The sequence below is a fragment of the Cyanistes caeruleus genome, chromosome 3 (assembly GCF_971803275.1).
Source record: "Cyanistes caeruleus chromosome 3, bCyaCae1.hap1.1, whole genome shotgun sequence".
Classification (NCBI taxonomy): Eukaryota; Metazoa; Chordata; class Aves; order Passeriformes; family Paridae; genus Cyanistes; species Cyanistes caeruleus.
Window position 1 is genome coordinate 14370722 of NC_141703.1, and position 16829 is coordinate 14387550.

Sequence of the window (16829 nt, forward strand, 5' to 3'; positions counted from 1 at the left end):
CCAGCAACAGTTTCCAGGATAAAACGGAGTTAAACAAGCTACAAAGAACTGAAAAAAATCCATACCAAATAAATCAAAGTTCATCACTCAATCATCTCTGTCCAACTCCACAGTAGGCTAAACTAAAAATATGATTACTTGAAACTTATGTTTGCTCAACTATAAACCCCAGACTTGAATTTCCCCTGAATGTTTCAACCAGACAGACTGAAGTAACTGATAGAGTATTTACTTTTCTTCAAATACAAAGTCAAGAGCAAGCCAATTCCCCAGTAGCCAAGGATATTTATTAGAAGTTGGAAAGCTTTGCTTATTGCTCATACTATCTGATCTCAATGCATATTCTGAGATAAATTTATTTTTCACCTTCTTCATCTCACTCATTAACTCCATATTGCAAACTAAAGGCAAACAGATGGAACAAAACTAAATTCTGTTAGACCACAGTGAATTATTTAACTGCTGGCTCCTTAGTCAGGAGCACCACAGTCCACTACCACCATGAAACTTCTTCCTTCCCCTGCCTGCCTATAATAATCTGCATCATCTGTACCAGTAAGATTTTAGACTTGCAATCCAGCATCAGGTTCTACCATGGCACAGGCAATAATTAAGGCTCAGAGTACACAGCTTGTCTTCCCAGTAACCATGGTTACAGTAGTAATAAGCAATAAGTGAAATATTGAAAACAATCAAACCAACATGATAATTAGGCATCACAAGAATAGATAAATGAGGCCATAACTATGAGCCACAGTTCTTAAACTGGTTCTAACCTCTGCAGCCTTGCACTGGGAAAAGAACTTTGAAATGCTCACTTTAAATTTGCAGCTTCTGGCAGGCATCAGCCCTTTTTGGAAAAGGTAAGAGCAGCTGCTTCAGTGCCAGTACATTCACAAAGAACTTTTGTCTCTTCAGACACATGGTCCCCACTTCTTCAGCAGCATTTGCTTCCTTACCTAGCTCCTTTACCTTCCCCATCTTTTTCAAAACAAATTTTCATTTCCATCCTTTACTTCTTAAGTCATCCCCACAAAAACATTAAAGAATTCTGTTTACAAATGCATGCCATACCCTCCCAGGCCCAAGAGTAAAGTGATACAAAACCCAAGCTGAACTAGCATCCCACTCCCAAAGCACTTCATTCTGTAGCTCCTGCAAGATGGCAGCAAGATAGTGAACAGTCTGAAAGAATTTAGTCCATTTTTAACAGCTTTAAGGAATCCTGCTAGGTGCATCTTGGCAGACACTCCAGGACAAATCATCACTGATCTTTTTCTGCTCCATGAATATACCAACCCCTCACATATGGCTCATCACTCAGCCACAGAGCTCTTTGCTAAGAACCCAGGCACAAGCCTGATTAAGCTCTCTCTACTATGCTATTAATAGGATATTAAAACAACAACATGCTCTTTCACCAGGTATCCTTTTAGTTATACTACACAAGATTTGCCTTGGAGGGCTAATTAATTCTCCCAAGTTGGAGATTCCTTTATAAAATGTTTGAGGCATTAAGTGGTTGCTTGAAGGCATCAGGAATTTTCAGCCATCTCAGGATCTCTCACCCAAATTGACCTGTCACCACCTCACTCCAAGCTCAGATATGCTTTTATCAAGCATTGATAAGCAAATAGGACAATGGTGATTGAAACAATAGGAACACCTTTGAATCTACATCTAAATGTTTATTCAAGTAGTCATTACTTTTTTTTGGTTATTCAGGAAGAAACAAACTCTGGGTACCAAGTATAAAATACTGTTTTAGGCATTTGGTAATTGTTTACCAGAAGGAATGAAAAATGCCCAGAGTTTCAACTTCAGAGAACAGGAACAAAACCCACTATGTACAGGATTTTAAATATGTGTATTTTTCAGAAGAGTTAATGGCCAGTTTAGTCTGAATGTTTTTGGACCCCAACACATCTAAAGAGAAGACTTGCAGCAGTTGCAGATGTTCCTCTGAATTTGAGCAGCAAAGCAGTCAGTACTTGACAGTAATCTGTGAGCATAAGAGCAAAGTCCAGAGTCACCATAAGCATAAAGTCTTGGCCTCACACACACACTGGCTAGTTCCACCCTGACACTTGAGCTCAGTGTTGGAGTCATCTGCTATTGAGCCAGACAGAGTTAATCTCTACAAATATTCTGGCTTAAGACTTCTTCATGCCCTATGATTAACAAAATTTCAGTTAACTATGAGAACAGATTAATTCTCATTTGAAAACATTCACCCCACTTCCAACTTCAAATTTTTCTTACCCTGATTTTCAATCATTTTTTTCTAAACGAGTGAGAATATAGCATAACCAAAACAATAGAACACATCAAAGCACTTATACATGATTCTGCATCTGATGAATTTTCCCTTGGTAGCTAAATATTCAATAGAGAAAGCTGAAGAAAACAAATCAAACTAAGTGCTTCAATAAGAATACATTAAAGAGTTAGCATACATTAGGAATCAAGATGCAGAATATGCTAATAGTAAATAGCAACCTGAACTGCTGGCATATAGTTTCAGTTCAGAGCTGTTTAGGTTGCTTCAATATAATAAATCCTAAGTGTTTTGCAAGTCTGATATCCTTGCACACAGGCACTCTACCTATCAACTCAAACTCTTCAAAAATCTTACAGGAAAAGGAAATACAGAGACAGGGTGGGAGGGCCCCACATACAAGTGATGAAGGGAACACACCTGACAGAAGAGATTCATTTTTAGGCATCTGCAGTCCAAGGGCATGAAGAGCAGCAGGAGGGGGTGCATTCAACCTTCTACTGCTGCACACCTGACTGCTCTGGCACTGAGCCCACAAAAGTCAAACTGGTGGCCCCCTCCACCACCACCTCATACTGGAAATAGTGTCCTCGGGCCCACAGGTGTACAGGCAATCTCTCATGCACAGACTAATCCAAGGTATTTTTCCAATGCCAATGTTTTATCTCAATCTTAACCATGAAAATACTGCAGAATTAAGAGGTATTAAACTGCAGCAGAAATGTTTACTGAGCAAATTGTTCATAACCTTTAAAAGCCCAGAGCCAAGGAAAAGACTCATCAAGCTCCCATGTATTTTCCATGTCCTAGATTCCCTTTAGCACTTGAGAAAACAGAAATAAAAAGTGAGAAAAGCCAAAAGTCACAACAGTTCATGGAAAGGCAACAGCTGCCTCCTCCTCCTCAGTCCCCCTCTCCATCGTACATGAGAGGATAGAGCAGTACACAATAATTAGCAGATAACTTGTTATCTCTTAGTCATCAACTCCTGCAAAACAATCTTTTTCTTAGAACTAGAAAACTTAAGAATTTTACTTCTTTTTTCGTAATTAAAAGGATCTTCCTGCATGGAAAATGAGTGAGCAGAACACACTGGTGTTTGAAACAGACTATCTAGAAAAATTTTCACAGTAATATTACAGGCTCAACAAAAGTCAGAATGCCAATAGTTGCCTAAGCTTGTCCTCCAACAACAAAATAACCTCATGCCTCACAAGAATGAAAGTAACCCCTCCAAGCATACTCCAAGACCCCTGCTTTCATAACTGCCCAGAACAAAGGTAGCTTTTTCCTGACATGTTAACAGATGCAAATGAGTAACAACTGGCTTTAGCAACATACACCTTTCTGGGTATTAAGTTTCAAAGTCTCCCATCAGAACATACACACAGGAAAAATCCTTTGTTTTGTCCTTGCCAGCTCTGCAAAAGTAGAAAACAGCAGGAAGCAGAAAATTATAGTAAAATTTCTCCTTTCAATCAATTTACACCCGTGAGGACTATTCTCATTATGTTGACTTAGACACAGAAGTCAACAAACTACGTATGGCATGAGACTTAAGCAGTTGGGAATAGTGATTTATTACTACTCATTCAGCCATGAGAAAATAGATCATCAAGTTTCCCAGTGCACTCATTCTACTGCACCATGTATTACACAAGGTTAAGAGCAGAAGGCTGCTTTTTCCAAAAGTTTCCACAGAACACCTCTCACACCCTTATTTTTAAGGATTTCCAGCTACATAGCTATTGCAGGCAAATCCAGCTACACTGTGTCACATCAGCAAGTGCACGAACTTACTGGCACTTCCATGTGATCACTACAGCCAAGGGGAGTGACTGTGCATCCAAGTGTCCTTTAGGATATTGTGGATAAAACAACCATGATCAGAATGAGTTCTCAAAGCATTAACAATAGCCTGCTACAAAAAGGAGAATTCAACACATTCTCCTCCCCTGCACTACCATCACCTTTGTATTAGCTCCCTAATTCAAGGGAGAATTCCATAGAAGATTGCAAGTTTTCAGCAAATATAGGTCTATGAGATCCATCCACTTCCACAATGGAATAAAAATACTCAAAATAAGTTGTTCTTTCTTAAGTTAATAAGTTATTTTTCCTTCCTCTACTTTATTTGCTGTATTAGGGTTATCAAAAATCTAATTTACTGCACAGATACAGGGTACTTCTGCTTGTGGATTCATCAGTATCTGAAGACTCAGTCCTGATGGTTCCAGCAGCAGCATGTATTATGGAAAATTAAGAAGAATCCACCACAGAGACCTGTGAGAGGAGTTTTCCCTTGTTAGCTTTTGGCAAAATTTTAGAAGACCATCATTGATGCTAGAAGGACACTAGGGACCATATTTTCAAACACTATTAAAGTCTCTCCCATTCACTCTGACATTTACAAATTATTTCTCCATTTTTAATTAAATATATGCTATAAAAGTATTTTCCTATACCTGGCATCTAATTGCAGCTAGAAATTATACGGCATCCTACTAGAATTAACTTTTTAAATGTCCATCTTCTGGAAATAGGCACAACAGATGACAAAGCAATTCTCTGTTAACTCCAAAAAAACACCCAAAACAACACAGGCCTCCACTTGAGCCTTAGTATCAACAAAGGTAGTCTCAAAGCCTTAACAAACTTCATTTGCCTCCCAGTAACACACAACTGAAGTCCACCAGCTGGCAGACAAAGACTGTTCACAATTTAAACCTTGGCATCTGTTGAAATACCTGTAGCCCTTCCACATAAAGCTGTGGAGAAGAAAACACACAGAACTTCATGCCCAAATAATAACAGCTCTTCTGGTCACTTAATCTTTCAATCCACTTTAAAATCACCTATGACCTGACCATCTTCTAGAAAAATATTAAGCGCAGTCGTATATACTTTCCTACTCTTTTCAAGGATTTTGATATTTAAGAGGCATAGTCAGAGAAACATATCTGAAATGGGAAATGCTGATGCGCCAAAAGCAGTCTTCTTTTCCTGCAAGAATTTGTTCTACAGCCTTAAACCAGAGCCTCACAAAAAAACATCTCTCACACTGTTAGCCTTCACCTTTGCAGGTGACAGTTTCTTCATGTCTGAGCAAGCAGCCATTGAGAACTTGACATCATGCTGGAGAATCAGATAATTATATTTTCAGAGTTACAGTCATAAAGCATTTTAATCTTCAAAACTAGAAACCAAAAGAGCAGGCAATGAGTTCATAGCAGTCCTTGCTGCTAAAAATGGAAAGCTATTAATACCTGCATTAACACCTCCTGACAAGCCCCATTTGTGCTCTGACACTCAGCAGGCCAGTTCTCAGTCCAGGCCTGCCAGAACTAGACCGTGGAGACCTGCAGGGCTCGGCTCACAACAGCCCAGACAAAGGCACAGGCTGAGCCCACACCACTCATGAAGGCTGCTAAGGAAACACAACCAAAACAGACCCATTCCTGAACTGCAGTTGCAAACACACCTTTAGCCAAGGTTGCCAACACTCAAGCTCCAGAGACATTTGAGTCTTGTTTAATCCTTATTTACATGGTCTTCACATACAGATCATTGCTAAGGAGTCAGCAAATTTTGTTCACATACCATAAATCAATAAGGTAAGGAGATAAGCCTATCATCTGCATGTTATCACTGCCATCAGATGTTTCAGCACTTCAGACAATCCAACACTTGACAGAACCAGTCAAATTTAGCTACAAGGATCAGAGATACCATTCCCTCACAAGAAGTTCAAATATACATAATGTGTTTTTACAGCTAACTGCAGCCAGCTCCTGCCACAAGAGCAAAATCTGTCTCACAGGAAAAAACAAAGCCCTAGCCTCTAAAGTACATCAGGCAACCAAAGCACCCACCAGAGAACATAAATTTAAAATTAACTCTCTACATAGGTAAGTGCTCAAATCTTTTATTGATAAATTTCATCTATAATCTTAGGCTTAAACTAATACTGGACTCGACATCTTCTTGCTCCTTCACACACAAGATTGACTTACTTGAGAAAGAAACCACAAGTTGTTTTTAATGCCAATCATCTCTTCCTGCATTCTCTATTTCCACATTTAGTACGGGATGAACAATGTTTCAACATCTAGAACCACCAATTAACTGCTATATAAACCATACCAGCATCAGTTCCAAATTGTCTTTACTACAGCAAGACACTGTTCAAAACACACAAGCAACTGAACTCATGCAGCATTTTCCCAGGTGGAAATTAGTGTACATATTTCAGAGATGGTAGCAAGAAAGAGCCAATACAGCACCCCAACACCCCCAGCATTTAGTTCTCTTGAACATGCCTTTTGCTGGGAGATTACCCTTTCAGAAACCCATTTTCTTAATTAGTTCTTCAAGTAAGGAAACTCAACAAAAAGGCTTTAAAAAGCTGTAAAACTCAAAACCTTGTCAAGTCATCTCCCCCTTCAAAAGTTTAGATCTGCACAGCCAAAAATAAGCACATAAAACCTTCATACTGCTCCATGAAGAACATTAAGACTTCCAATCCAAACAAAGACAAGAATGAAAATATTATTTTAACTGCATTCAGTTCAAATATTTAACAATTTGATAGCCTAAGTAAAAACCTCAATACTGAAAGAGCATTAAGGAGAGATACTCAAAACACCTGATAGTTAAGATTTTTCCTCCCTGCTGTGTCAGAATTGAGAAATAGACCCAGCCCTGCAGACAGGAAGAAAGCTACTGACAGAGGATGCTCAGCCCAAAAAAGGTCATTCTCTTCTTTCTAGCTCCTTGGAAACATTAATTTGAGGAAAAACAGATCATGCGCACACACACATTCCTAAATTTTTTCTTAAATTTAAGCATTGCTTTACCTGCACTCACTCCAATCCCAGCATTCCCAGAGTGCATAATTCATCCAAGAGCTTCCTAAGGATTTGTTGTAGCAGTAACTGTGCCAGCTCAGATCATCACTGCTCTCCTACACCAGCTCACTCATCTGTTCCCTGGCCCTGAGTATTATGGGCACAACCCATACTACCAGTTTGTACCACTGTACCATGTACACTGAACTATGTATAATCCCCCTAGCATTAATCCCAAACAGCAAACATGGAAACAATTCAAACTGATTTCCAACTAACTTGCCTTCAAAGCAACTTTCTGAAGATATCACAAGAGTCTCCATATTATCTCCCATCCTGCCCTTAGAGAAACCTGAAGAACATTAATCAGTTCCATACACAACAACGTAGAAAACTAAGCTTAGCTGACACATTCATGGATGGAAAACTCCCATGTGCAAGCATATCTACAACATAAAGTAAATCTAAAATCAACTCTGTACAGGTATAAGGCATTAAATATCTATATACTTTCATAATAAAGTCCTCAAATTAAGTAACTTGAGGAGTCTCAAATTCATCTCTTCTGACTAACAAAAAGACAACTAAAGCTTTCTATGTCCCAATTAAAGAAGGCCAGTGAGCTGTGTCCATTTTTATAAACGTTGAAGTAGTCTTGTATTTTAGGATAGGGAACACCATGCTGTTTGCCTGCTAAAGTGTCTATCTCCAGGGTCACAGATAAGCAAAATACTTCTGTTCAAAGGGCTGAGCTCTGGAGTTGCTAATTTAATCAGCTCTTGAAAAGACCATCACTAAGACTCAGGCTATGCTATCCAGCTATCAAAGATTCACCCTACTTATACTTTTAACTGACTCATTATTCTTAAAAAAACTAATGAGATGCCTAATTAGAGGAAATAGTTATAAACATAGGCAAAAGGGCCTTTATTTTTTGACTAGTATACAGATTTTTGTAGTACATAAAATTCACTGGAAAGTTTGAAAAAAACTGGCAGCTTTTAGCAGAACTACATGGCTTTAATCATTTCATGCAATCCCATTTCCCAGGCAGTACTGTGTTCCCCATCTCAAACCAATACAAAAGGACCTGTTTTCTCTAACTCCCCAGACCCACGTTTTTATTGACACTGCTGGCATTTCCAACAACCTTATGCAAGTGAAGACTGCAAACAATAAGAAATGGCTACATAAGAAAGAGTTATGATTCTCAAGATCCTTGCTGGGTATGAGTCCTGAAGAATGTACATTACAAGCTCCACAGTCCCAACACCCCAAGACAACTGGACTGCCAGAAGAAACCAGGGCTGTTATTGAAAGGGTTTGTAAAGTGCTGAGGAAGTCAGCCAGTGAGAACAACCCACCAGAACCCACAGCATTCTGCAGCACAAGCAGCTGCTGATAGCTGCACAAGTATGACATGACAAAATCCAATTTTCTTTATGCAGAGCTGTGTCCTGTGGGTCTTCTCCCTGCCAGTGACAGTCTCCATCCTTTACTCAAAAAGAACTTCAGAAGACTGGGGATGAGAACCAGTCATGCATACCAGAGAGCAAAGTAACAAACTGAACACAGAGAACTATTAATATCTCAGCCTTCATAATCATCTTCAGTCTTGATGGTAGACAATTAAAATGATGCCTTGGGATAGCTGCTATGTTAAAAGTGAGCAGTGAGAAACACATACAGATTACTTAAATAATGTATAATGACTCAGACCAAGAAGATTCTTAAAAAAAACCCCACCATTACCATTTACAGTTATTTCAAGATGCATTGCAATGAAACAAACTATTGTACATCCTTCCTACAAAGTACAGATGCCATTTAGCTGGAGCTCTGCAAAGCCTTTGACACAAGGCCCCACAAAATCCTTCTCTCTAAATTGGTGAGAGCTGGACTCGGTGGGTGAACTGTTTGGTGCATAAAAAGGGGGTTGGGTAGTCACATCTAGAGGGTCGTGGTCAGCGGCTCAGTGTCCCAATGGACATCAGTAAGAAGAGAAGCCCCTCAGGGGTCCATGCTGGCACCAGTTATTTAATATCTTCATTAATGACACAGACAAAGAGATCAGCCCAAAAAACCATGTCCTGAGCTTCATCCAAAGCACTAAGGACAGCAGGGTGAGGAAGGGGATTCTGCCCCTCTGCTCTGCTGAGACCCCACCTACAGTGCTGCCTCCAGCTCTGGGGTCCCAGCACAAGAAAGACATGTTGGAGCAAGTCCAGAGGAGGCCTCCAAGATGATCAGAGAGATGGACAATATCTTCTACAAGGAAAGGCTGGGAGAATTGGGATTGTTTGGTCTGGAAAAGAGAAGGCTTTGAGGTGACCTAATCACAGCCTTCCAGTACCTGAAGGGAACTTAAAGCTGGAGAGAGACGTTTTCAGAAGAGCCTGAAATGATAAGGGGGAAATGGCTTCAAACAGAAAGAGAGTAGGGTTTGGTTAGATGTTAAGAAAAAATTCTTTATTGTAGTGGTGGTGAGGCATTGGGATTGACTGCCCAGAGAACGTGGATCCAACATCCCTGAAAGCGTTCAAGGCCAGGTTGGATGGGGTACAGTGCAACTTAACCTAGCTCAAGCTGTAGCTGCCCACAGCAGGGAGGTTGGAAGTAGATAACCCTTAAGGTCCCTTTTAACCCACCCATGATAAGCTGGCAACTTCTGTTATATTAATACCTATACAAAAATACACGTTTGTCAAAAACAAGGACACAGTTAATCTTCTGAGGAAAAAGGAGTGTGTATTTACCAAGTTTATAGATTCTGCCATCTCCAGAATGGAGAAAGATGCAACAGCTTTAGCTGAGACCTAGAAATAACATGTTATCCTCACAAGATCTGAAGGTCCAAAACCACACATTTCATTTTACTAAATGCCATTTCATGGTATTCCAGACCATTCAGATGTCTAATTGTCCACCTAATCTGGAGGAAAAAAAACTCAATTAGTTGACAATCTATGATTAAGCTATAAGGTTTAATTCCTGTAGCACAAACTACACATACACATTCACCATTTTTTTTCTATTTAGATGACTCTTTGTGCTTTGGACCATAAAAACTAGATGAGAGAAAAAACTCCACAAAAATTACAAACCAATTACTGAGCTGTCACAGCTAAAATAAAGTTCTTCATACCTCACTGAAGATGTCTGTTTTGCTGAGAAAAATGTAAAAAGAGAAAAATGCTTCTTCCTTCCTTTGATCTACATAGCAACACTTCTACATCAACCCATCCCTGTTTAGGTACATCCATCTTGGTCAGAGACTGTCCTCAAAAGTAAAGGCAAGTGGAAAAGCCTACCTAAAATCAAAGCAATAGTTAAGATCCTTATCACATTCTCTAATTAACAGCATTGCTTTTTATATCACAGAGGAGCTAACATACCTATGGTTTATTTTCAATACACATACTTTATCCCTGGCAATTCTGACCCTTCTGCAGAAATCAGATATTGATGTAACTCTTGCATTCATGACAGCTCAGGGAACTACAGAGGCAAAGAGGTCATTGTGGGTGCTGGTTAGTCTCTATGAAGCTGGTCTTTACTAGTCTAGCTTACCAATTCTCCTCATACTAGATTAGTCAAGCACAAGGTGCAAGGAATATAGCAGGACAATCTCATTTGCCAGTCCGTCACCATTAAAGTTGCTAACCTGCCGTGAAAAAAAAATTAGCGTGAAAGAGAAACTGAAAGGTTCTCACTGGGAAAACCAGAGTGCACTATCCTAAAGCACACTCTTTGGGAGTAACACCTTCCCCTCCCTGCTCCCGGCTCTCCGAAGCGCACATGCAGCAATGCCACAAAGGGCACAGCTCGCAGCAAAGCCCCTGTGGTCAGGAACCTCTTTCCCAAACCAAGCTTTTAACAGATTTTGTCTGCAGATGCAGGGAACTTCCTTCACACCAAAGCGGGAAGGAGAAAGGGGTTCGACACAGGAGGCCAGCCGGGCCCAGGGGCGGGAGCGGGAAGGCCACACCGAGCCCGCGGCCTGGCTCAGCACTCAGCGAGGCGCTTTGGCGCCCACGGCAGCTCCCCCCCTTCCCCCATCAAACCTTTCCACTCAGCTCGGCCGCCGGGAAACGTGGTTGTCGCCGCAGCTCTCGGCCCGAACGTGCCCTCTGCAGATACCCGCGGGGTCGGGCCCTGCCACAGCCCGGCGCTCCAGCGCTAATCGCGTCCTGCACCAGGTTCGAGCAGCCCCGCGCTGACACCGCACCCGCGCCTCGCTCGGCGCCAGCCGCCAGCCCGGTTCGTCGCACCCGCCTCAAGCGCAGTGCAGCCGCAGGGCCGGGGCGGCCTCGAGGGTACCCAGGCCCGGCCGCTCGCCAGCAGCCGGGCTCTCCTTCCCTTTCCCCGGCCCTGCGGTTCGGCACCTCCCGGCCGCCGCCCCGGGCCCCGCTGAAAGCGCGCCCTGAGGCCGCCCGGAGCCGCCGCGACGCCCGGGCCGGGGGAACTCACATGTCCGCCCCAGCCCGGCCCAGCCGGCTCCCCCCGGGCTCTAGGCAGGAGGCCGCAGCGAGCCCCCCGCCTGCCCAGGGACAGAGGCGGCTACGGGGGACAAACACGGACCGGCGGGGGGAGGCAGTACCCTCGCGGGCCTCATCCTCGGCGGCCCCGGCGAGGCACCGACACGGGGTGGGGGGAAGGTGCGCACTCCCCCGCCGCCTTCTAGGCTGGTTACCTGTGGCGCCGAGCAGGAAGTCCAGGGTGCTGTGCCGCGCTGCTGCTGCTGCTGCCATAGTGAGGTAGAGCCCTGTGCCATGCCTGGAGCGGCGGCGGCGGCGCGGCCCGTGCGGCGGAGCGGCCCTATATGCGCGGGGGCTGCGGCGGCGCCGCGGGGGGGGAGCGCGGCGGGGCGGGGCCGGGGCGGGCCGGGGGAAGCGGCGGGCCCAGGGACCCCGCTCGGCGCGGCCGGAGAGCCCTGCGGAGCCCTCGGGGGAGCGGCTCACCCGCACTCTCCCCCTGAAATCCTCTAATGGTGTCCCGGAGACCTAATGGTGACCGCGGAGCGCTGCCGGCGGCGGCAGCGATGGGGCTCTGTCTGTCACCTGCTGCCCGCCGTGGGCACGGAGGGGCCCGCTGTCCCTCCCTGCAGAGGAACCGCCACCAGGGAGTCTTTAAAGCCTTTTGTTTAAAGTCTCTTTTATTCATAACGGGTAACTGTAAAACAGCGTGCTGAAGCCACAAATTACATTAATCACATGCAATTACAAGCCCAGAAAAATAGTACCCAGAAGTAGTTGGCTACAGGACTGATCACAGAATCACAACATCACAGAATCAATTAGGTTGGTAAAGACCTCTGAAATCATCAGATCCAACCCGTGACCGAACACCACCGTGTTAACTAGACCATGGCACTGAGTGCCACATCCAGTCTTTCCTTAGAAACATCCAGGGATGGTAACTCCACCACCCCTCTGGGCAGCCCATTCCATTAACCTATCTGTGAAGAAATTCCTCCGAATGTCCAACCTAAATCTCTTCAGGTGCAGCTTAAGACTGCTGGTGTCATCTCATTTGTTGCAGGCTGCCTGGCTGAAAAGACTGGGCCATATCTGTCTACAGTCTCCTTTCAGGGAACTGTAGATAGCAGATCACCTCTGTCTCATTTTCTTCAGGCCAAACAACCCCAGCTTCCTCTGCTGTTCCTCATCAAACTTGTGCTCCAGACCCTTCCCCAGCTCCACTGTCCTTCTCTGGACTCGCTCCAGGCCCTCAATGTCCTTCCTGAATTGAGGGGCCCAGAACTGGACACAGGACTCCAGGTGTGGCTTCACCAGTGCTAAGAACAAGAGAAGATGTTTGGCTGTGTCGGTTACTAGGAGCTTTGCCAGCTGGCAAATTCCTTTAATTTTATTGCATGAATGAGAGTGGATTTTCACAATACCATGGCATCAATGGTTTCACATGATTCCACAATTCAATGAAGAGATTTACAAGTAATTGTTAGTGTGTAATCTAATGTGCTACCATGATTATTTCCATAACTTTCGATAAGTTTTTTTTTTCAGGGCAAACTTACAGTATCCTTGTTTTGAACAGGTATATTTCCACACAAGCACCCTGAACAAATCAGAAACATTCACTGGAAATGTGCATGAGAAGATATACAGACATCTGCAGGTCTGTTGTAACTATACTTTCTTCAGATGGTCTTCATTTGACACAGCTCATGCATGAGAGGCTGGGGGGAGGTTTATGATTAATTAGCTAAAATATACAGCTTTGCAGATTCGTATTCAATGCCTTTGATCCAGTCCTGGATGTTATAGGGGATTACATAATTCTGTTTGGGTGGTTTGTGTATCCTTGTTGCCATTCCATCAGGAATTCTGATTTTTCTTAGTGTTATCTCTTTTTTCTTTTTTTTTTTTTTTGACAACCAAAATCAATGCCTCCTTGCTGCCAACTTCAATCTCTCTCTACTTTTTTTTTTTCCAGACATGCAACTGCCACAAGACAGCCAGTAAAATCCCTGCTCTTTAAAATCTCTTACATCTCTCACCTTTGCTTGTGGCTGCTGCAGTGATTTCAGTTACCTCATTCCACAAAGGAGCTTATTGGATTGATTTTTACTCTCTTCAGTGGGAGCAATACCTTGTGTTCTGTTCAACCTATTACATTGTCTTTCCATTGTGGAATAATTGGAAGAAGGTAATAGTGATGCTGCCACCTAAGTATCTTCAAATGTGTTTGTTCATATGTGCCAAGTGCCTTGCTAAATTATAACCTTACATACACATGAACAACTTTCCTGGGTTTACAGGGATAAAAAAGGAACATCAATATGTCATCCAAATCTTTTCCTGGCATTTGTTTTGCAATTTAAGGCCAACCATTTCAGACTGGCACTTAGAGAAAGTTGAAACATCATCTTTTTAATTATATTTGCCATGGAAAAAAGAACAGTGGTCTTACTGTCTCCTTTTTTATATGATGAGAATTTTATGATTTCATAGTGGGCTGAAGAGCTGAAAAGGCTAATGAATCATTACAAAGAACAGTATGAAGTCTTTCTTTAACTTTGACTTAAGGGACAGTTATTATCCATAAATGGCTTTGCAGCTGCTCATTGGGTTAGGTGGAACTGGGAAAGCTGGCAAAACAACATGAACAAATTCAATGAAGGGTGGAAAAGAAGAAGAAGAAGAGGTCCATCTTGGAAACTTTGGTAGAGGTGTAGGAAAACATCCAACAAGAGGAAGAGACCTGCAGTATCAATATGTAGGAGTGAAAGCAAACAGTGAATTACATACAGTTTTACAGAAAAGCATAAAAACAAAGCCCACAGAATTTAAGCCTCTGTGTGAAGGATCTCATAGCTGAGGAAGGAACTAACATAACTATCTTCCACTTCTTTGGCATGACTACTCAGTGCATACTACTTAACTAGGTCATGCCTGGGATATTTTTGGGAATCTTCCTGTTGGAAAATTACACTGAAGGGAATTTTTAAAAGAGCAATTAAAATAATTAAAGGGATGAAGGGATTGATTTATGAGACAAGATCAAAAGATCTGGAATATTAAAACATGTTTCACAAATGCTGTGGAGTTTGGATGACATCACATTGTTAAGATTAGCACAGACTGTTTGGAAAGAGTTTATTCAGTGTGAGATTACGTGAGTATTTTGAAACTAGTAGAAACTGCAGAAATGGGGAAAATAAGGTCGAGGCAGCGGTGTTTGAAAAGCTTTGTGCTGAAAATCAAGGGCAGAAACCATACCCTCTACAGGTAGATTGGACTAGATTAGATAAAAGACACCAACTGATGGGAACAATCTTGCAAAGGCTTTGCACAGTATGCAGTAATCTGCACTAGATGTGTGTTTTACCTATATAACCTTTGTTCTTCACACAGGACCACAGCAGGCTGAAATACCAAGTGTTTCAAGTCTCAAGTTTTTTTAAGCAGGGTGTAATAGCATTTTTAACCACAGGCTCCCTGTTCATCCTCTCTGACTACATACACCTCTGTTCATTGTTCTGAAAATATTTCGCCTACAACTGCCACAATCCAAAGTTCACCTCAGGAATGAGAGTTAAACCCAGCTTCTTCTTCAATCACAGCTAAGAAACATCCTTTAAGAAAAGTAATTTTTTTTAGCCACGTTTATAACCAGTTCAGAAATTCATTAACTTCAGGTTCTTCTGAGTCCAGCCTAGGGTTCACTAGGGTTACTTAACAATATTAGACTTTTTTTTCCTGAATGGCTAAAAAGTTTCTAAAGTGATGACGTGTTTAAGAAAGGAGTTCACAAAGGTTGTGTTAGCCCTTGTTTAGGAACACTTGTATATCTCATGGCTCTATCACTTGGGAATAATGTGGCCATCTCACAATACTAATTGAAACCTTGAAAATAAACATATCTATGTAAAATGTACATACACATGAATTCTCTCTCCATGCCTGGTTCTCTATGTTCAAAGTGTTGTTAAACATTAATGCAACATAATTAAATAAGCAGAATAACATGTGCAAACATATAACCCCAAGCTAAAGTGCCTGCAAGAAGATAGCACAAAAATGGGAAAAGCAGAAGCTGCAAACAGAAGAGCGGTAGAATTTGGTGCAAACCCCTGGAAATGCTTTCATCATTTTCACTTTTTGTATATCTGGCTCAGTTTTTGCCTAGGAATTTTCTTTTTTTGAACACAGCTCTAGTACTTAAGTATTTGCTTATTATTGACAGAAGTCATGGCAAATTTTGAGAGGGAGGAGAGGGAAGATAATACTTCATTTTAGAAAAACATTGGTGGGATGGGATGGGAAAGGGTCTTGTAAGTTAATGGTTGTTTTAGAAATTATTTGAGGTGACAATGTGGTATCACAATTGTGACCAAACATGAAATTCACTTTGTGAAACAGCATTATCTTATTATATAAGATTAAATTAATGTTTTCTAGAGGTGAACAACTGTTTAATACAGCTAAGAAAACTAGAACTGATTATTGTAATGAATTTACTACTTTAATTCTTATTTTACTTTTGAGCCTGAGCATGTTACTGTTTACTAAAACAAATACAGTTTATTCCCCCTCTCTTGGATGCTTTCTATCTAATATGTAGGCTTGCTGGGGCATAACTCTAGAGGCTTAAAAAAAAAGATAGAAAATTTTCCATTTCAAATTAAATTTAGGCAGTGTGGAGCCTACATCTTATTGGAAATTATGAGAAAAATCTCTAACTTTAAAAACAAGCTTATTGAGTTCAACAGGAAACTTACTCAGGTAGATTACAAGATGAATAAAGACTCTTTTTTCTCCTTTTTTTTTTTTTTTTTTTTTTTTCCTTTAATTCTGCAAAGAAAGACCCTGGAGAGTCAAATTATATCATAGGATGTAAGACTTCTCACAGAACAAGAGAACAATTTCAGGAAGTTAGCAAACTCAGATAAGAGTTAATTACTTAAATAAGTGCTACCATAAATTATAGCAGCTATTATACTCCCTGCTTTTTGAGAATCCTCTGCTGGATTTCAGCCAGAGTACTTAAATCCCTTGGGATTTCCTTTGGTCCAGATGGACTCCAGTCTGTTCCCTTTGGGCAGAGGTTCTTTACCATGGAGGTGAGACCTTAAGTCCAGTCATGCCAGGGTCCTGGTCATCCTGCACATTTTCTTCAGGGACATCTTACTTGTGTTAAAACACTCACTAATCAGGTTTCAGTCTTGACAGGAGCTAATT

General features: G+C 41.8%; 1 protein-coding gene and 1 long non-coding RNA gene across 3 annotated transcripts in view; one reads left to right on the forward strand and one right to left on the reverse strand.

Moving 5' to 3' along the window:
- The window catches only part of SMS (spermine synthase), a 43465-nt gene extending 31471 nt beyond the window's left edge, over nucleotides 1-11994 (reverse strand). Inside the window, exon 1 of one of the 2 annotated variants that reach the window (XM_086879911.1) lies at nucleotides 11819-11994. In XM_086879911.1, coding sequence (XP_086736037.1) covers nucleotides 11819-11876 — 58 coding nt within the window. In that variant the 5' untranslated portion in view covers nucleotides 11877-11994. Of the gene's footprint in view, nucleotides 1-11189; nucleotides 11546-11818 lie in introns of those variants that run through there. The other variant, XM_086879912.1, reaches the window with a different exon arrangement.
- On the forward strand, nucleotides 11241-15523 carry LOC111922895 (uncharacterized). Its single transcript, XR_002860794.2, has 3 exons — nucleotides 11241-11324; nucleotides 13183-13263; nucleotides 13582-15523. It is a non-coding gene; the product is annotated as an uncharacterized LOC111922895 (long non-coding RNA).
- The last annotated feature ends 1306 nt before the right edge of the window (nucleotides 15524-16829 follow it).